Consider the following 21,658-nt stretch of genomic DNA (forward strand, 5'->3'; position numbering starts at 1 on the left):
AATAGATCCAATGGAAACACTGGGTGCTTAATAAAAGTAAACTTTTTATTATTTCGCAGCTATCAAATAAAGTAATAAATAAATAATTTAATATATACATTTGCTATATTAACTTATTGTAAACGATTTTCTGCTTTTCCATGCTTGCCGCTACTTTACTTCGTTTGATTTTCGTTTTCGATATAAACTTGCATATTGTAACATTCAAGGCTTTATCTGTATCTGAATCTGAAGCTGTCCAATCAGATGGAGGCCTTAAATCCTTTGTAGGTATAACTGAAACTTAACAAGTCTGACAATTCAATTTCGCTTCGTCTAAAACTAGGGAAACATATAGAAGATAGGGCGTGGTGTTGGAGGAGGAGGAAAAGTGGTTGGGTCTCAATAAATAACCGAAGAATAAATAGTGAAGTGATTGGATGGCTACAGGATAGGGGGTGCCTATATAGATGGATGAGTAGTGTCTGTCTGAAGTGCACATAAAACTGATTTGGTTTTCTGTTCACGCCGATGATCGTCGTCGTCGCTGGTGATGAATTGTGGATCCTCGGGATTTTTGGTCCTTCAGATCCTTAGTTCACATAGGCCATGCCCGCACCCTTGCGATCGAAGTGACGCACGCGGACGAAGAGGAAGGCGGCGACTAGAGAGGCGACGGCCAGGACGAGGAGCAGCATGACCAATCCTCCCACAAAGCTGGGCACCGACATGCAGATGGTCTCCGCATCCGCCGAGCGGGCGGACTGGATCACCACCGTCTCGTTGCTGGCATTGCTGTTCAGCGCAAAGTTCACGTCGCCGGGAGCCACCACCTGGATGATCCTGCTGGTGTTCACATCGGTCATCTCCTGCGCATTCCTCTTGTAGATCCTCTGCGGCTTCATCACAATGTCCATGGTGTCCCTGCGCCTGCGCACGCCACGCAGATCGTCCAATCCCTCGACGGATCGCGGCCGTCCTCCCAGGGAAACCAGATTGCCACCGGCACTCAGGTCATCCTTGCGCTTCACCGTGCTGTACTGACCACTCTGACCGGGCAGTGGTGGCGGTGGCAGACCCAGTTCATTGCTGCCCGTGGGCTGCTGGGGCTGCGGGGAGCTGGCCGGTCCCGATACCGATCCCGAATCAGCAGTGGGCACTGCCGCCGACGTCTGAGCCTGAGGTGAGGGCACCACATCGGGCTGATTCTCCGAATACGCTCCAGTGGCATCGTTGGCCGGGTGACGTGGATCAGGGTAGGCAGCCGGGGGCAGAACTCCGGGACCGCCCAAGGCAAAGTCATTGCGTTCGTAGGCCTCCGGCGGACCGTACTCCTCGGACAGACCGTTGGCGCCAATCTGGGGCAGACCGTACTCACCACCCGGCAGGCCAGGACCGCACTTGGGCTCGGGGCAGTTGTAGCGGCACACCTGGATGACACACTGGAAGTGCACGTTCATCGAGTCGGGGAACTTGAAGGCCTGGAAGTAGGCGAAGCTGACCACGGAGGCGGAGGGTCCGAAGTTCTTGATCTTCTGGAATTTACTCATTATCTTGGGCCTGACAACGCAGCCATTCTGGTCCACCAACTGGATGGGAGCGCGCTTGCCATCATGGGCCACACAATTGCGGACCAGCATGTCGAACTTGTTCTCATCGTCCTTGATGGCCAGCACCATGGTCATGGTCTGTCCGATCTTCACAATTCCGGAGACTTCGGAGGCCCAGGGACCCTTGCCCACCTGGATCTGCATCCAGCACTGGAGATTGTCGCCCAGGAAATTGGCCGTCACCGCATGCAACATGTCCACCTGGAAGGGTCTGAAGGTCACCGCCTTCTCGTAGAAATCGTACCAGGTGCAGCGCAATTTGCGGGCCTGATCCCACACCTCCTGCACATACGGATCGTACTGGATGATGATGGTGTTCTCCACATAGCTGCCCGATGGCGTGGGCGCTCCATAGCCAGCCGCATTGTGATTGGCCGAGCTGGTCATGCCGCAGCTATTCAGGAAGATCTCGAAGGTGGCGCTCAGGTGGCCAGTGCCCGGCTTCAAGTGCACACAGTGCGGATCGCTGTAGAATCCCTTGGAGAAGATCATGCCGTAGAAGGGTCGGTCGAACTCGATGTTCACCCGCATGTGCGTCTTCTCGCACTGCACCTGCAGGTGCTTGATCTGCGGACTGTCGTTGGTGCTGGCCAGCGGCCAGGCCTCCTCCGACACATCGTTGGTGGCCCCGGTGCTCAGCGGTCCCTGGGGCGCTCCGTAAATGGGCGCCGGCGGACCGTAGCCGGCCCTGTGTTCGAGGGGCAGGGCGGCGGACTCAATGTGCGAGGCGTCGCCATGAACCGACAGGTGCTGTGGAAAGAAAATTAGGGGAAAATGTATTAGAAAAGTATTGAAAGATAGATAAAATATGGGTTTAAGTAATATAAAGTAATCTCCAAAAACTTGTTTTTAATAGTCGCTGTATTAAACATCATGGATTATATATTTAAAGCCTATATACATATCTTTTCTTTAAAAACTTGACTATTCTTTGGCCTATTAAAATTAATTTATAATTTTATGTAGTAAAGAAAACCGCCAAAATCCTTTTTGTTTGAGTCTCTGGATTAAACAACTTGCAAACCTACATTCATGTATTTTTATTTAACATTTTACATTTATTTTACATTTATATTTTGCAAGCTTGACAAAAATCCTGCAACGTTGCGTATGAGAGATGTTCCTTAAAGGTAAGTAATAGGCATATCACGCATACGCAGCGTTGAACTTTTATTTTAGCGGCCCTTCGTCCAGATTGTTTTAGAAAACATTTTTTTGATTAAGGTTTCTTATTTTTGGATAAACTTGTGCTGAATGATAGAAAATGCCCTGGAAGTAACAATTTTTTATCTAAATCAAATTATTTTAATTGAATTTAATTTAATCAAATCAAGTTAAAATTCTTAGATATTTCTAAATATAAATTCAAACTATAAAGTATGTTAAAGTATAGAGTTATTTTAAATACAATATTCAAAACCAAAGAAATCTTATTTCGACTTTATCACAATCATAACCTTTATGGATATCCATTGCTTTCATAATTTGGGTTCCTAACTGCTTTTGTTTATTCCCCTTGTTCATACAAACGATGTCAAAATATTACGCCCACTATAAATGTTTCGATTACAACCTAGGTTATGGCTCAGATCACAGGATTGCGGAAAGCTCTCGATTTCGGATTCGTTTTGGTTTATCTTTTTTCCGTCACATAATTGGATTTGGGTTATGCAATAGCAATCTCAGTCAGACACCGAAAGCACTCTCGACGACATTTCATTCGAAAAGAAGCGAGGCGAAGCGTTGAAAATTACACGACAGCTGGAGTATGAGTATTTTGAAATTAAATGGTTGGCAGAGCGGCACGCTTACCAAAAAAATACAAAACAAAAACTGAAACCCAAACGGAGCTTAACCCATTGCGTAAGACAACAGAGAAATGGCCACGCCCTCCCCCACTTCACCGCCCCCCGCAGGGCTTTGTCACTTTCTTTCTTTCATTCGCATCTGGTTCATAATTTTATGGTTGTTTTTTTTTTTTGTGGCTGCACACGGGAAGCGGATGTATCTCAAAAGTCCACGAAAACCGAAAGTTAAGTCCAACGCGATGACGGTGTGGATTTTTCTGTAGGTTGTGGTTGTTGTGTTTGTTTATTTATTATTATTTTTGCTTTCGGTGGCGGCTGGTGACCACGCGTTTACAGATGTCGTGAGATGATTTTGAAAGTGAAATGACCAAAGGAAAACGAGCTGGCCAACAAAAGAAAAAGATACGCGAAGCCAACGAAAAACCGTCTCGAGTCTCGAGTCTTTTCTTTTTTTGGACATTCCACGCAGTTGGCAATGGAGATATCAATATAAACACATCTATCGATCGATCGCCTCGATTGGTATTGGTAATTTATCTTCTCTCTTTTTTCGCTCGACGCTTTGGAGAAAGAAAACTGACAATAAATAAATAATAAAGCAATCTCTGTGAATTAATGCGCCATAAACAAGAAAGTCAAAACTGGTACAAATCAGAGCATAACTGCAATTTCTTCGCCGCCTCAGCACCCAGACACGCAGTTGGTTAGTTGGATAGTTGGATAGTTGGATACTCGGATGGCTAGTTGGCCAGTTTTGCGTTTTCCTTGACGTGATTGCATCGGCTTAAATCCGCAGAGTGTGTGTGTGTGTGTGTGTTAGTGTTTTCCATCGGCCTCCACAGTGATTGATTCGCTTTAAATAGCCCACTGAAGGCTGGACTTTTTCAGAGGGGGGAAAAGAAACATTTCGTCTTGGCCATGCTTATCAAACGAAAGCGTGCGGTAGCCCCAAGAAATCGACCAAATTTATGGCCTTTTCTAATATTGATTGACAGTCTATCGCAATGGTTAATATTCGTTGCATTTAAAATGCGCAAAACTGATTAAAATGTGTTTTAATAGAAATCAAGTTAATATTTAATTCTTTCTATAAAATTAAATATCTTTTAACTACACTTTCTTAAGCCTTAGATCTCTCAATTAAATTATTATTGGTTTGCCCAGGGTAACCTTCTGGCTGAAAGTTTCTCCTTTATTTAATTTTCCTAATAAAATAGTTTTACTTAGTTAATTTAATAGATCAGTTAATTTAATATAATCATCTTTAATAAAAAGTTGGCTGACAAAGTTATTTATTTTGAATGAAACAAGTTCAAGTTACTGTAAGTTATTCGAGCCGCAAAATGATGTTAATGAACTATATTAATGAAAAATACTCTACACATTGTTTTGAATACCTAAAAACTTTTGTGAATCTGTTATGCTATAAAAGCAATCCTAAAATGTTTTTTTTAAACTCCGCCTCTGATTTGTAAACTCTCTGTTAAATCTCCTTTTTTCCACCCTCTCCTATTCTCTTTTATTTGCGCACTTCTCTTCTTGCCTTTTTCAAATATTTTCTGAATATGGTACTATATATAGAATATATAGTAACCCTCCTAAATATTTGTTTAACCCCGCCTTTGATTTGCTTACTCCCTGTTAAGAGGCTGTTAGTTCACCCACTGTAAAAGCAAACAATATATGTATATGTCCCCCTCTCCCATTCTCTTGTGCATATCTGCTTCCTTTTCCCTCTCGCAGATAATTATCCAACTCTAATTGCAATGATTAGCAAAGTGCCGTTTAGTTGTTACATTTTGCTCCATTCCCCATTCGCAGACTCTCTCGATGCGATATTGATATTGATCTGGCAGCAATTCGATCTGATCCGATCCGCTACAGCGATATTCTTCTCGGACTTCCCCACAAAACTCAATCCATCAATAGACACTCGCAGTGATTTGCATTCGAATCGCTATTGATCGAACGGTAGTCTATCTTAGAGTCTAGAGTCGAAAGTGAAGAGATCCGCTAGAGGTTGGGTCTGCATACGAAATGAGTTGCTGTAAAGTGGGCCACACCACAGATCTATCTTTTAACTGTACGTTTCCTAATTGAAATTATGGCCCACACTTTCCAGATCCCATCATTTACGCTTTAGATATATATGTATATAACTCACCTTTGTGTTGAGTACCAGGCATAGGACTATGGCCATTAGGCTGCTGCTTCGCGTCAGGTGTCCCATTTTGATCTGGTTCTGTGAGTTCTGTTTTGGCTTGAAATTGAAATTCCAAAAATGTGGATTTTTGGATTTCGCTACTCGGCCTCACTTCTTCGGCTTTCTTCTCTGCTGCGGCTGCTTTTGCTGCTGCTGCTGCTGCTATTCTCTATTTTTCTATTTTTGTGTGGTGTCTGCAAGAAAAGAAAGGGGAACAAGGGTAAACAATGCGCCGGATTTGCATACGAATGTGTGTATTTTTGAGGCCAGCCAAAGAGAGGCTGTAACCGCGCTGTTATTAGCACCAGTTGTAAATCACTGTTAGCCAAAATAACTTGGCTTATCTCACTTAGTTTAATAATATTGCCTGTGGAGAAGCCCCGTGCTCCTGGACAAAACACTTATGTACATAATTCAAAATTAGACTTTATGGCCGTCATTAAGCAGCCAAATTATTAGCCACAATTGCCCGTTTGCAAGCTTATGGTGTCGTTGCTAGTGCTTGTTAATACGCGAGAAAGAAAACTGCATTTTATGTAAAGCAAATGAAAACTCGCGCGCACCAAACAGGAACCACTTTCTATTTTCACTATAACAGTACTCCGCAAGACAACTTTAGCTACGAATACGTATACGAATCCAAATCCGAATCCCCGAGTCCAAGACGCCAACGCAGCGTCAGGTTTTCCACACAGTGGCTGCACTTTACGATCCATCCATTAATTTTCGACTGTTTTTCCCCAGTCGCTTGAGCAAAGGGGGGCGGGGGGAGGGGTCTTACGTTTAACAGTCGCACTCTAGCATGACTTGGCCATCTAACTTAACAGTGGCGGCCCAAAAGTAACAGACGGAGTTTAGGCCTGGCCAAAAAGAGTCTGGGTCTGCCGATTCCGACGGTGCGAATGCGTTCGAGTGCCGATAAAGACTGAAGACTGGATGACTGCAGACCTGAAGACTGGAAGACCCGAAGACTGACAGCTTTCACACAGCCGCCGGAGCGGTGGAAAAGTAAGCGGCTTCAGCTTCGGGGATTCGACTTCTCAGCAGCGAACGCATTTCACTTGCTCTCCCGCTTCTTTTTTCTTCTTTCTTTAGTTTTTTTGGCTTAAGAGACTTGGGCTGGCAGTTTTTACTTTTACACATGGTGGATATGGATACTGTTTTGGTGCCTAGGTCTTCTTCTTCTACTTAAAACAAAAAAAAAAAGAAAAAGAAAAACACATGTAAATGGGTTTTTAACAAGTCGCGGCCATAAAGTCCGAGGAGCAGCCGATGAAACCGGCTTGCTGGCGTTGAGCAAGTGTACTATTAACCCACTGAAACAGTAACGGATACCACTAAACTAGCTGGCGATTGTTTTTCGGCTGAAAGAGGGGGTGGGTGCAGGTGCTGAGCGACTCTCTAGCAGTAGCCCTACAGCTGATTGTGTTATGCAATCATGACTTTCTGAGTTTCGAGCTTCTAGCCCCTTTGAAATTGAAGGCTTTAGTACTTTTAAGCATTTTAAAAGCCCAAAAGAAGTATAAAGAACTTTTCTTATATTTACTATGACTATGAGTTCATACTTGATACTTTTAAGAACAAATTTAGTTTAATATTGCTAAATTAAAAAATATTAAGATTTCTTATGTTCTAAAAGCACCTTACTTTTACAAATGATTAGGTACTACTCATATAACAACTGATTTTTTTGTAATAAGGTTTTTTAACTAGTTTTTAACTGGTAGACATAATAAATAAATGTTATTTTACTTAAATATTTGCTATTTAATTTAAAAGTATTATTTTCTGTTTTGATAACCTTTAACCTTTTTTTGCTAGCTTTCTTAAACCTAATTAATCTTTACCAGATTTAATAAAACCAAGAAAAAGTTAACTTAGCATCCCATTGCCTAGTACAAGCATACTTTGAAATGTTTCCCCTAAATTGCAATAAATAATGTTAACCAAAAATTAGCTTTGTCAAAAATCAAGAACCTTTTTACTTAGGCAACAAAATTAAAATTGAAATTATACTTTTTCACTCAAGACATGGGACAACTATAAGCACAAGTCTATTTTCTGCCAAGATAAAGATGAGTAATGTTAGCAACGAGTTATTATCTTCTCGAATTTTTTAGGAGGCCTTCCCATTTAACGGTGGTTCATTCATTTATTTGAGTAGGTATTTTTTATTTGATTTTCTCGGCCACTTTCTTCACCAGGAAATGGCCAAAGATTTGCATATAAAACTAGAAATCTTTGGCAATTAGCAAAAGGCAGCGAAATTTTGTTGGACTCTGTATTTTTCTTCATTTTTTTTTTTTTTGCTAATTGCTGGCACCCAAACAAATTCCTTATCAAGCGCCTTCAATCGCCAACAAAGAAGACAACAAATTTTTCTTCTTCAGCAGCTGATGGAGCTTGTTTAATGCTCATTGTTGCTGCTGTTGTTATGTGTAACTGCCAAATGGAATTGTTTATTGTGGCTGTTTGGCAAGTGAAAGTTTTCACCGCCTCCTCTCCTGCTTTCTGGGTTTCGGGCCCGCTTCTTACAGATGCCGCATATAAGGGCATATATTTATTTTTCTCTTCTCTTCTCTTCTCTTCCTTTGTTTTGTTTTCTTTTTTAATTAGCACTATAAAATTATTTGCTTACATATCGCACATCGCAGGCGAAAGGTGCAACTGAAGACTTTTGTTTTCAGCTAATTAGTTTACGATCTGGGTTCAGCATTTTTCATTTCTTTGCCATCGCACTCATATACCTATATTTATAGCATATCGGTACGAGGCGGTGCATTAAATCATGTGAAAAGCGCTGGCAAGTGAAAATGCAATGAAAAGTCGTCGGATGACTGGTGGCGATGTCTCCAATTGATTGAATGACAATGCGTGACGCTGGTCAGGCCAATAGCTGTGCTGGCTATATGGTAACTGGTCCATTGCAAACTAGGTGAACCACTGCTGCACTCACATAACTCGCGGTTGGATCGTTCTAATTCTCGGTAATTTACGTGGCTTACATTTTGGGGCCCCCGAAGCCGGATGTCAATGCGATACGAATCGGACATCTCAATGGTTTACATGCTGAAATTGATTTGAATAGAGCACTGACATTAGCACAGCGACATTTCCTGCAAATCAAAGTCAAACAAAGACCTCGAGAAGTGTAATTCCTCAAATTATAAGGCATTTTTCACACATTTTAAGCCTATCCTTCTGCTCTAATTCGATAATAACTCTCATTGGCATCCCCTTTAATGACCATGTAAGGAATAAATATAAAGCCTGGCATCCATTGACATCGATTGTCAATTAAAAGAAAACGAAATTGCATTTAATGCCATGGTCCAGGTAATTATTTATCAGCACTGGCTGCTGCATTTTTGTTTTTTGGTTTTGGCATTTGCCAAAACGGCTGCTTGGAGTCCATTAATTTAATTGAACGCTTTCACAAATCCCCCGTCGAAACTAAAACTATGCACACTTATTTTTTTTTCGTTTTCATTCATCTTTGGAGTTTTGAAGCCTCGGGGGGTATGGCGCATATAAATACGTTTCTATATGTCTTCATAAACGTCTTTGGATATTTGCTTAATTGAGTGAGCTGACAAATTTGTAGCTCTTGACATGGGATAGCTGATCTTAGGATGAAGACCCCCACAAAAACACAAGATGATCCATCCGAGTTTGAGTCTGAATTGACAGAGGCGCGGTCGCAACCGCAAACACCATTTTTTGGTTAACAAAACAGAGAACTTGGCTTGGAGTTTTATGCTTTGGAATTTTGTTTTTTGGTTTTTTTCTGTTGTTTGTCGATCGATTCCAAGTGGCGGTTGTTGCTCGGTAAAAGTTTCACTGCCGTTCAAACATTGCAGATGCTGTGGACCTGCTTTTAATGCACCGAAAACAATTATATACACTATCAATTTAATGTTTATTCATATTTGCTTAGGTTGTTAAGATGCTGTAGAGCAATGAATTGACATAAAAGCGTGTTGTATTACACATTAAGATAAGCTGATAAAATAAACTGAAAGTTTATATTTAATAAACCTGTATTAAATGATCAAGTTCACTAAGCAATGTTTAGATAGCAATTTATGTTTTACGGCAGCAATTAATTTCTTATGCACATATATTTTCTCATTCCTTTTAAAGACATGTTTTGTATAATGATTAATGATTAAAGTGGTACTAAAAACAAAACGATACAATCATTTTTTATCTCTTTCATAAAATTTTTCAATGATAATTAATTTAAGCTATGAGTGCTGTAAAGAAATTCCAAATTTCATAACACGTTTCTTGCAGTGCAGCATTTCGAAATTGTAACGGTAAGACCAGCGTTTCCACTCAATTTGATGTCATTTGTGGCCGCCATGGCTTTTGTGGCCGTAAACGATCGATATTATTTGCCATAGTGGCATAGAAATTGAAGTCGGCCCCCAGCTTTAAACAACCTCCCCCCTCCCCCCGGATAACCCCCGCCGATCGGCCGCCGGATCATGCGTAATTAACTACACATGTCGATATCACGAGCCGCGGATGCTGTGAAAGTGAAATTTGTTCGCACCGCAACGAGCAACAACAATGGCGAAGGAGTGTGGGGCAGAAAAAGCGCAAAAATGTTAACAGCCATCGAAGGTTTATTTTTCTTGTAAAGGGGCAATTTACTTTCGTTCATGTGTGCCAGTGTGTGTGTGTGTGTGTGTGTGTGTTAGTGTGTGCCTCAGTTAACTGTGTTTTTTTTATGGTTATTAAGTAACTTCTTTCTTACAGATGAACAGATGGCAACACAGGGTAAACCGATTAGCTCTGAAGCGTGCTCGTGTGTTGAAAGACCTCGGCTGATGAAATGCCCATATGTTTCCCCACTAATTTAATTTTCTTCCTATGACTTTTTAATTTGCATCGGTAACTGTTTCAGTTAGTGGTTCGTAAACTTAATAGCATGATTTAATCGGTTCGGGGCAGTTTGGTCATACGTTTAATGGCGGTTTATATATTCGGTAATCGTTTGTTTGTTTCATTCATTTTTAAGCATGGCTAATAATAAACAAACAAAAATGGCCAAATCCTGATAATGGAATTTTATTTTGGTTAAGGTGGTTTCTTTATAATTTTTGTAATCTTTAAAAATAAATTTGTATTTTAAACTTGCAAAAATAAAAGACTTAGGCAACAAGCAAAAAAAAAACAAAAGACTTAGGCAACGAACTTGCAACAATCTACCAGGAACCCGCAGTTTTTCACAATTTATGTCCGGGGCAAGCGATAAGCAGCGCTAAAACACCCTGGCATTATGTAAAATAGAGCAAACAATTAATTTTCTTTGCTCCACTTTTGGCGACAAGGCGACAATTAACAAATGCGATAAGGCGAAGGCGCGCTGGCGCCCGCAGACTTGCCCCAGGTGCTGTCTGAGTGGCAAATGAAAGTAAATTGTGGCAACCGCAACTCCCCTTTTCTCGCCTCTCATTTTTTTTTTTCGACGGCATTCCATTCACTTGGCCTGTTGGCTGCTTGCGAAATTTCCTTGCCTCGCATGTGCGTACAAAAATGATAACGCAATTTATCGCAAAATAGGGAAAGTGAAATTAGAAATGGGCTTCGCGAGCAATTTGCATACTGATCTGGCACACTGCGGGTTGAAGGCCAGAGAAGCCGGAATGCGGGATGCGGGATAAGCGGTGTGAAATATGTTAATTGAGGAAATTGCAATCATGGCAAAGGAAACAAAAAAAAATGCTGAAAAAAACTGAATTTTTTTTAAAATTAGTTATTGATTTTTATTGCCTTTCCTTTTACTTTTGATTTTTGCATTTGGTATTAAATGGATTTTTGTATGCACGTTATAGACGTTCGGATATGCTTAATTTATTTATTTATTAAAAAAAAATAAAACAATAATTTTAATACAAATTGTGAATTGTGCCTTTTGAAAACATCGTACTGAAGTTATGTTAATAGTACCCCTAATAAAACTGTACGATTTCGTGATGAAACCAATTTAATCATTTCACCCGGTTTTCAGTCAACCATAGCCCCACACTTTTGCCGAAAAACTGCGAGTGGAGAAGAATTCCCGTTATCTGCTAACCGTTTCCGTTAGCTGGCCAACAGTTACAGTAAGTCACCCCTTACAGATCATTAGTGGAAAGCCGTTAGCCAGGATCAGATATAAAGATACAGATAAAAGAAACAAGACAATTAACATAATTCACAAAACCCCTATATTCTCCTCCCCATTTTTGGTTCCTTTTGTTGTTGCCATTTTTACTTTCCATTTCTTTTAACGGTAAAGGCGAAATCCGCTAACAAAAAAAAAAGAAAAACGACTCCAATTGCAAAAAGGGGGCGAGGCAAGGGGCAGGGGCGAGGGGATTTCAGATCGGGATCGGATGCCATTGAATGGGCAGAACCGGTTACCATTATGGCCAACCACTGGCAACCCAACGAAAGTAAAAACTCAAGGGCTTGCACTTTCTGCCCAAGTTTATCCGGTCCAGTTCAGTGACGATCGGTGAAAGAACGAAGGAATGGAATGGCAGTGAAAGAAGATGGAGATGGTGAGGGTGAAAGAAAGCAAAAAAGCGACAAGGTGATCAACGGCGAAAGAAGGGGCCAGGGGCGCGCAGAAGGGGGCACTGCCGAGCTGGGGGCATATCCTCAAGTTGCAACTTGCAACGCATCGTTAGTCGAAGCCAACTGGAAGCCGCATTGCCTGTGGAAGCCAGAGTTTCGTGCACCATGAGAAAAATTACCAATGTCAAATTTAAATTGCCAAATAAATAATGAATTAATGGACATTTTTCATGTTCCTTTTTTTTAAATGTTAAAGTGAGACCACTTTATTTTAAATTGAAATTACGAAAAACGTTTACATTTTATAATTTGATATAATAAAATTCGTATTTAAAAATGGTTTGACTAAATTTAAATATTCAAAAAAAAAGTGGTTTTAATTTGATTCCCTGTCAAAAAGAGAAAATGTTTGAAAATGTTGTTAAATGTAACGAGCAGAAGTTTATGATTTATAAATAAATAAATAAAAACTTATTTGACGCGGTAAAACTTAATTGAATTATAGGATATTGTGGACATTCCACAGGTAACATAAATATTTAATTACAAATTATAAACCAAAGGAAATCACCTCATCAATGGTAATAAAACTTTCAATTTAATATATTAAGGAATTTTTAGAAATTTGGTACAGATTTTTTAGTACATAATTTATGGCTTACCAAAACAATTTTCGTTAACGAGTTTTTGCCATATATTTTTCTCTGTGCAGAAACAGATACAACGACTGAGCCAAAGCCAAAGCCGGTTGCATTTTGCTCTGAAATAATTAGTGACCCAATTTCGGGCTGCGGCGGCTGTCGCCACGGAGCGGCCTGTTCCGCTTGCCTGCCTCCGCACCGCTCGCCACTAAAGGCACCACCACCATCCTCACCACACACCACTTGCAACTTGCAGTGGTGCAGCAGGCAAATTGCTCGACTCTCGGGCTCCACTTGGTGGTGTTGGAGTACTCGTACTTTGTGGCATGCATGCAAAGAAAGTGGTTTTCATTTCTTTTCAGCGCATCGCTCAGCCACACATGCAGATACAGACACAGATACAATTGCACCGCCAAGTTACTCGAGATGTTTCATTTTTGGTGCTCGATTTTTGGAGTGACTCTCGCGCGGCTCAATCAAAAGAAAAAAAAGGAAAAACGAAATACGAAATACGAATGGATCTCTGGGCGGCCATTGATTTGACTGATTTTCCATGATTTCCATGATAATTTCGAATCAACTTTGATTGCGCCTAAGCCTAATGAAGAGCTGAGCTTTGGGAGCGACTTGAGTGGTGAGTGACGTGCAGCGGATGGTGCCAAATGAGTTTTGGTGGTCAACAAGCCGAAAAACGCTGAGTTGGCTGCCGGAGAATTAGAGGGTTAACGGAGTTAACCAAGTGAAAAGGAAAGAAATCAAAACAAATGCAAGTAAAGTGAATTGAATTATTTCAAGAATTACATGTCAGTAATGAGAAATTCACTTTGCGGTCTCATTAAAAGCAGATTGAAAGCTAGGTGAAGGTAGCTATAGAAAAAAGTTATTATATTTTGAAAGCTATTATGTTTGACTTTCATGTTATAACAATTTACTTTTGTTATAAAGATTTCATGAAAAGAAATGATCATTTTTTTCAGAAAATAATATTTTAATAAAAATCTTTTATAATTTAAAGAAGAATGTTTTTCCAGTACGTTTTATATGGCTTACTTTAAAAAATCATTATGTTTATTTTATAGGTCCAAAAATTCAAAGAATATACGAAACTTTATATTAGTTAAAATTTTTCATAGTTAAAAAAAATAGTGTTTTTGCAGTAACTTTTTGGAAAAACTGTGTAACTACTAAAATAAGAAATCTTTCGCTTGGGCTTAAAATAGGCCAAATAATCTTTAAATATATATTTTTATAGAAGTGTTTACTCTTCAGCTTTTGTTTCAAGTTCTTTTCTATTCTTTTCACTTGGCAGCTAATGAAAACCGTGTTTTCACAACTCCTGGAGCTGCCAATGAAAGTTCGGTCGCTTTTCTTTTTTCTTTCAATCCCGTTGTTGTTTGACATTTTCACGCTGCCATGAAAAACTGCGTGAAAATTGCACAAGGCGGCGAGACAATTGCCGTTAATTTGAAATTGTCGCCAAGTCGCTGAGCCAGTCGCCGTGCTTTTCAGTCTTGCGCCAGGGTTTTCAGATTGAGATTGAGCTGGAGTTGAAGCCCCAACCGAGAGCGAGAAACCAGTAATTATTGCAGCAAGTGGCGCAGCTTCTTTCACTATGAGAATGTCTGTGTTTTGCGGTCCACCAATGTCTGTGTGGAATCAATTAAAAGTATTGCCAGGCGCTATGTTTGGGCAGCGATGACAAGTGGTGGCAGTGGCAGTGGCCCACACGGCGTATGAGCAATGCAACCCACTTGGCCGAGAGCGTGCGCGTGCTAGAAGATGCAGAAGATACATGTACAATTATAGATACAGATACAGAAAGTATATCTGTCTGATAGCATCGGGGTGTATTGTTTTTTATAGAAGAGTGTGTGGCGTAGTGAGCGAAATTGTTTTCATGTGCTCATCTGGCCCAAAGTGGAGCAGTTTTTGAACAAAGCAATTCGCAATATTAATCAAAGAGAAGAAGCTGCAGCACATGTGTGTAAGGAAAACTCAGCGACTGCATCTGCGAATGAGAAGCGGCACAAGGTAATTTCAGACTTTCATTCGCGCGAAACGCGATGAAATTTCACCAGCAGCAAAATCAGCAACATGAGACACACAGAACGAGAGCCGGCGACTGCTGCACAACCACTCGAATCTCGTTTCAAGTGGGTGGTTGGGTGGCTTAGTTGGCTTGGTGGTGGCTGCTTAGCTCTGTCTTTGGCCAACTGGAAGCTCTGTGTATGCAAATCCAAATGAAGCTTAATGAGCCAAGGGTTCCACAGCAGTTTTATCCGCTTCACGCCTCAGCAGCTCCTTAACTATTATTAATAATAGTTGTATTTCCGCATAATGCACGACGACGAAAGTTTGCCATGCGTTTTTGGCTTTCTTCTGCACTCGTTTCCAAACGAATATAACAAAGATTTACGGGTATTCTCTCTTTCGCCGAAGTGATTGCAACGCTTTTGTAAGCAAATGGAACTGTGGCTTTAGTGTTTCGAAGGTTTCCAAACAGTTACGATTGTGTGTGTGAATGGGGAAGATGTTTATATGGTCGGCAGACAGACTATAGACAGCATTTAAAGAACGGTTAGGTGCGGCCATGGCCAAGACTGATCATTAAGTTTGTCTGAAGTGTGGAAAAATGATTTTTTTGTTAAAAGAGCTCTTTGGTGGAATTAACTGTTAGCATACTATTTTTAATAAGCTGACTGAAGTTGTGAAAATTAAAAAGAAATTGAAATTTATTAAAGCATTTTAAAGAAACACATTTTTCCTTTAGTATGGTTTCACTTATGAACTAAGTTGGAAAAGTTTTTGAAAGATTTTATTGATATTAATTGAATTTTTCATGACAAGTTTGTTGCCTAAGTCTTCTGATTGCAAGTCAAATAAATGTGTGTTAAAGGAATACTTGATAATTTTAAACGATTAACTTTTAGAAATGATTTTATTTGCAGTCCTAAGATCCTAATTTCCAATTTCACCACTGTTTAATATTATTATACTGTGCCACTTAAATCCGTTCATTGATCTTAAAACTCGATTGGAGAAATAATCAAGCAGTTATTTTTCAATGTCGTTACACTTTCTTACCTTCAGGTTGTTAAAATCCTTTGCTTTGGGCCTTAGTTAATCCCTTTTAGCTGGAGTCAATGGCACAGCGGTGGATCACGTTGGGGTTTTATTCGTGTTCCACTGGATTCGAGGATTTGGATCTATTCGATGCACAAATTGAACCAAGAGCAAGTCTCGAGTTGCTCGCTTGTTTTTGAAGCTTGTTTTTTTTTTTTGTATTTTTAAGTCGAAATTCTTAAAATATATTCCAATTTTATATAGATCTTCGATGCGAACACTGCGGGCGAACGGAACGAAGAGGGACGCGCTGCGGACGCGGAGGTGGCTGCTAACAGGACACGCGACTGGAGACACAACTCGTCGCACACAAAGTTGAAATGAAAATGCGGCCCGGCCGTATTGCTTACCAAGATTTTATATCGCGTGAAAGTTTTGACCCCTTTACCACTGGAGCTGTCGCTCCGCTCGAGCGCCCGATGCCTGAAAAGCGGCTAAAAGAGCGCTCACGAAGAGGAACAGAGAGAAAAAGTCGCTCTTTTGCTCGGCACCATCGAATGCCGAATGCAAAATATGCCGTTTTCGGGTATTCCAAAAAACTTGTTTTCGCCCAACTTTTCATTTCAGGCCGCTTTCTGCTGCCGGCCACCTTTTTCTCTTTCTCTTACGGTTTTCAACTATATATTGGTTTTATTTTTTTGTATTTTTGGCAACCGTCTGCACGGTGTCAAGGTAACTGGTGACGTCGATCGGTCGGTGGCGGATACCAGCGAACTACCTCAACGATTGCCTAATTTCGATTGTTATTCGAAAAGGGTTCGTGCGTCCGGCTGTGACTCAGCTACAAAGCTCAGCTATTTGGCCACGCGCTTGTTATTCTGGCCAATGCATTGGAAAATTAAATTATGATCGCCAGCCTTATCGCTTATGCAATCCCTAATGACATAATGCGCACACTTAGCGGCCTGAAAAGGTGTGGCACACAGACACATTTGGTTGACCTTTGTGTGGGCGTAGCGTAAATAAATTTAATTCGTTTACCAAGTCAAACTTTTGTTTCTCTGGAGCGAGTAGAAAAGCATTTATTCGATTTTAATTGAATAATTTATTTATTCAAGTTCGTTGCCTAAGTCTTTTGTTTTTCGAGTTAATAAATTTTTAAAATCAACAAACAATGTGTGAATTGTACAGTTTGTGGCTTTGTTATGGGAAAATTAACATTCCGAACAGCTTCAAGAATAATTTGTGAAAGTTTTCTTAGTGTTAATTTAAACAAATTCCAGAATTTGCAAAGATTCAATTAAATGTATGTGCGGAATTCAGGCATTGTTTTGCAATGAATTTTTATTATAGGAAAGTTAGGTCTATTTGTCTGTTATAAATATTTATTACTAAACTACTATGATTTCAAAGCCATTTGACATGCTAATTTTTAAATGCTTCCCAAATATTTTTCCCAATTCCTTTTAAAACTTAATTTGAACAAATTAAAGCAAGTCTCAAGAAAATGTCACCATTATTTGTTATTAAAGATTGTTTAACCAAATGATTTCAGCCCAATTTTCAAATGCCTTGGGGCCAGTAATTCCATCTGCACATTGCACAACGCAAACAAATAAAGAAAAGCAAACCACTTTGTGCCAATTTCCTGGCAACAAATTTGATCAATTTGCCAAAGTGCAAAGCCCAAAAGTAAATTTGTCGTTCGCCACTCTCGAAATTGTACAAAAAAGAGATGTGTCTTGGTGGCCAGTCGGCCAATTTCCGATGATGAAATGGCACAAAAATGTCTAACCAAATTGCCAATCAAAGCAAAAGGCAAGTGAAACGAGCATCGAGCGCGGGCACAAGCCGAAAAATGATTAAGTAGAAATGCCCAAATCCGAGAGATACAGCATGGATCACCGCCGACAATTGGCCGAGCCCAGCAGCGCCAAGAAAGTAATCGGCTAACTTTCATTTGAATATATGATTTGGTACGCACCGTGGCTGCCCAAGCGATGACATCGAAAGAAATCGAAAGTTCCGCCTTTTGCCACAGGGGTTTCGATTTCATGAAGAGTGGATCTCGGTCAGGGCACGACAACGCCCCGGATTTGTGTACAACCGCCGTGAATCACACGCAGCTCAATGACGTAGATCCTCGAGTAGCATTATCACCGAGTTACCATACACTGCTCAAAATGGAATTGGGTCAGGGACGTGCCTGGCATGCTAATTGAGCCGTGATCCGTCTCGGCTGACGCACTCGTACTCGTAGGCAGACCCTCATCCAGTGGCTTCTTTTTGCTTTGCCTTTTGTTTCTAGAAAATTGAGCAACTTCTGGGCCCGCATTTGAGGCACAGGTAGAGTCAGGTTGGGAAAGGCAATGGTTTTCGACTGAAGAACGCGACTGTGATGTAACATTTCTGGAGAAAGTGAGGCAACCGTTTATAAAGTATGATACATTTTTGTTAGATTTGCATAAATTTCATAATTAAATGAAATCCAAAATTGAGATCCTTTTAAGATCATTAGGAAATAAATTAAAATTACTATTTACATAAATTTAATAATTTAATTAAATCTAAAATTGGTCTTATTAAAAAAAAACTTGAAATAGGAGAGACTTAAAAATTAAATTGATTAGTTCAGAGATGTATAAACTGATCATATGCCTTAAATATATTTACATACATGTTTTAATAAAATTTAATATATATAAATAGTTTTATTTCAAAGGGTTTTAAAAAGGAAAGCTTTAAAAATTTAATTGATAGGTTCCAGGATCTATAACTAAGCCTAATGGCACAGCCAAAAAAATTTCTAGATGATTTACATTAATTTCATAATTTAATTAATTTTTAAATGGGTTTTATTAATAAGGTTTAAAATACGAGAGCCTGGTTAACAAAATCGGTTATGTACAACTAAGCCAAATTAATTAAAAAGAAATTATTAATATGTAATCTACTCGTTCGCAATTTTTAACCTATCCCACCCCACTACGCATAGAAAAATAAAATAAATAAACAAAAATAATAACTAAATGTTTATCAAACGATATAACCGTTTGCTACCTGTCTATTTAAATTTTTTTGAATGCACCTACTGTTACCCCTTACCTCTTTCACCTTATGAAGCTATAACAAAATAATCCCGTGTTCATTCAGTTATTTTTGTTTCATTTGTGAGCAGATAAAAACCAGTTGCTGGCTGAGTTTTGCACAACTCTTTCTTTTTCCAAGCCGCTTTGGCAGTGCAGTTATAACGGTGCACAATCCGGGCGCTTATTGTTTATAAACAAATTATTGTGGACCATGGCCTGGCCCAAACAATGTCAATCATTATGTTATGCAAGGCGCACTCTGAACGGAGCTGCAACCCCGGTGCCCGGTCATCGAGCTCAATGGAATCGCCTCGCTTTTTACTTTCCATTTCTTTTGTCAGTCGCTGGGCTACAATTTGTTGGCCGTTTTTGTTATTGTTCACTCAGTTGCTGGCGGCTTTTCCGTTGGGCTGTCGCCAGCCCTAAATCACATTTATAAAGACAATGAACCTGGCTCTTAGATGGTTAGATGCCCGCCTTGGGCTCAAAGAGGTTAGAGCAGCACACAGGTGTAGATCGGTTAGAGGTGAGGGCCACGACTTGCCCTAACTAGTGCAAAATTATTTAATTCACAACCATTATACCACTCTTCTCTTGCTGACGAAGGTGGAGAAGTCATTTTTTCTTCTGCTTAAGAATTTTGTTCAATTAATTATTTTATTTAGGTTTTTTTATTGCCAAGCCAAAACTTATTTGTATAAAAGATAGATCATTTTTTTCTTATTTTGGCCAAACTACAACCAAATATGTTTATGAAATGTGTTCTTTTTTTTTGGGACAAATCTTCAAATACCCAAAAACCCTTTTCTGAAATCGTATTTTTAAACTCTTTTTAAAAATTCTCAGTTGGTAAAAATTGTGTTTTTCCAAAACAGTCACTGTTATGGCTGTACGACCAAGTTACAACAAAAAGACTACTAAGAAATGAGTTTCAAAAGTTAGAAAACTATCTAAACTATCTCAAACTAGGTAGTAAAATTGTTGCGAAAACTAAAAATGTAAAAAAACATTCCCTCGATTCCTCAGAAACAGGATGATAAATTTCTCTCAGTGTCTTCGAAACATGTCAATTGATTTGCCTTCGGATTCGGACCACGCATGGTGGCTGCTGCGCCCTTTTTTCCCACTTCTTCGTCTTGGGCTGCATAAATGGCTCTTAATTAATATTTTATGCATATGACTTCCCAATCCGGGATGGGGTCGGCTGGGAGTAGCGTTGAGTGGGACTCGGAGTCGATGTCGAGTCGAGCATGGACGGAGCCTGAGTCATGCGCCATATATCACTTTCACTCGCCAAAAAAAAAATGGAAGAGACAAAAAATGGCATAGCAAAACGGCAGAAATCTCAATCGGGCAACGAAAAGCCAGACGCAGACAGCCAAAGGCGTGTCTGGGACCAAGGAACAACTATGCCATATATACAATAACAAAACAGAAACATGCGGCATTACAAGCCGATCAGCCTCCTCCATGGACGATTTACATTTAATTGCGAAAGACAGAGTCACGGGCTCAGCCGCCGCATAAATCCCAACTTAAGTCCATGTTGCAGTTAAAGGCGTTGAAAGGTCTTAAGTCCGCACGATTGCATAAGCCACTCAGCCTCAGTCTTGCAAAAAAAGAAAAGATCTTTTAAAAATAGTTTTCTAAAGAAATGGTAAAGCTTTTTGTTTGCCTTCGATCGAAATCCAATTTCGAATTCCCAGGGATTGCGAGACGATCAATATTGATTGTAGACAGTTGGAAATTATGTGTATCTTTCGGTTAGACTCTCCGTTTAGCACCCAACTGGAGTGTTTTCACTTTCGTTTTGAGGCCCAGTTGTAGTGTCTCGATTTTCGGTGGTACGAGCATCGGGGTATCTGTGAACTGTGCGTATGCGTATGCAAATTAGGTAGCGACAGCGACAACAAGGCGCAGAAATACCGTAAGTGGCCAAAAGCAAAATCTCTGCTACAGATATGAAAAAAGATGCCCGAAAGATACGCAGAGTAAACCGTTTTTTATTTTTTTTTTCGCCAAATGAAAGAGAAATTGTGTGCGGCGGTACCAAGATTTGTTTTTATTTTTAAATGTATATAGTATGCTAATTGGTGCGCTAGCTGAAGCTTAAAGTTATAAATGTTTGGCTCATAAGCCATAAGCAAGAGTATTATGATTTTATCAGGCTTCTGGAAAGGGGATAAGTTACTTAAGTTTCTTGTAGCTATACAGCTACCAGTTGATGATATATATTTTTGTTAATAACTCCTTATAAGATTGTAATTGTATTAATTGGAAGCCATATTTTATTTGGAATACATACAATAATAGATAAACAAATTTAAGAGCAGTAGTATTTAAAAGGTACAATACATTTTCCACCGTAAAATTATATAAAGCTTATACAATATTTTTAAAAATCTTGGTAAACTTCTTTTATCAAGTGACTATCAATTTATTTTTATATTGTGTGAGCTTACTAATTTTCTGAATTAAAAATTTTAATATGTGCTCCCAGAACAAAAGCTATTTTAAGGCCACTAAAATAGTATTCTAAATAAATTTTTTTCCTACTTATTCTCTTAACTAAGGATTAAAACATATGCTACTAGTACAACATCTTTTTTAGAGACCACTAAATCTATATTCCACAATAATTTCTCTCCCTACTACTTACTTTTGATTATCTTAATTAAATATCAAATCTAAATAA

At 39.6% G+C, this 21,658-nt stretch overlaps 1 protein-coding gene across 1 annotated transcript; it reads right to left on the reverse strand.

Annotated features, from left to right (window-relative positions):
* Positions 1 to 27: 27 nt before the first annotated feature.
* Positions 28 to 16,269, reverse strand: LOC108146174. The gene is made up of 3 exons (XM_017272080.2): positions 15,896 to 16,269; positions 5,562 to 5,794; positions 28 to 2,339 (listed from the first exon to the last, which is right to left on the reverse strand). Exons 2-3 carry the CDS (start codon positions 5,625 to 5,627, stop codon positions 573 to 575), a joined length of 1,833 nt encoding a protein of 610 aa, XP_017127569.1. The 5' UTR covers positions 5,628 to 5,794; positions 15,896 to 16,269; the 3' UTR covers positions 28 to 572.
* Between the last annotated feature and the right edge of the window lie 5,389 nt (positions 16,270 to 21,658).

Source organism: Drosophila elegans, unplaced genomic scaffold, assembly GCF_018152505.1.
Source record: "Drosophila elegans isolate 14027-0461.03 unplaced genomic scaffold, ASM1815250v1 contig_208, whole genome shotgun sequence".
NCBI classification, from domain to species: Eukaryota; Metazoa; Arthropoda; class Insecta; order Diptera; family Drosophilidae; genus Drosophila; species Drosophila elegans.

Bases quoted from the DNA above. Each gene is read 5' to 3' on its own strand.
- LOC108146174 (XM_017272080.2), bottom strand. From the start codon at position 5,627: ATGGGACACCTGACGCGAAGCAGCAGCCTAATGGCCATAGTCCTATGC. The intron at 2,340-5,561 runs GTGAGTTATATA...TTCTTTCCACAG, and splicing joins GCCTGGTACTCAACACAAAG to CACCTGTCGGTTCATGGCGA.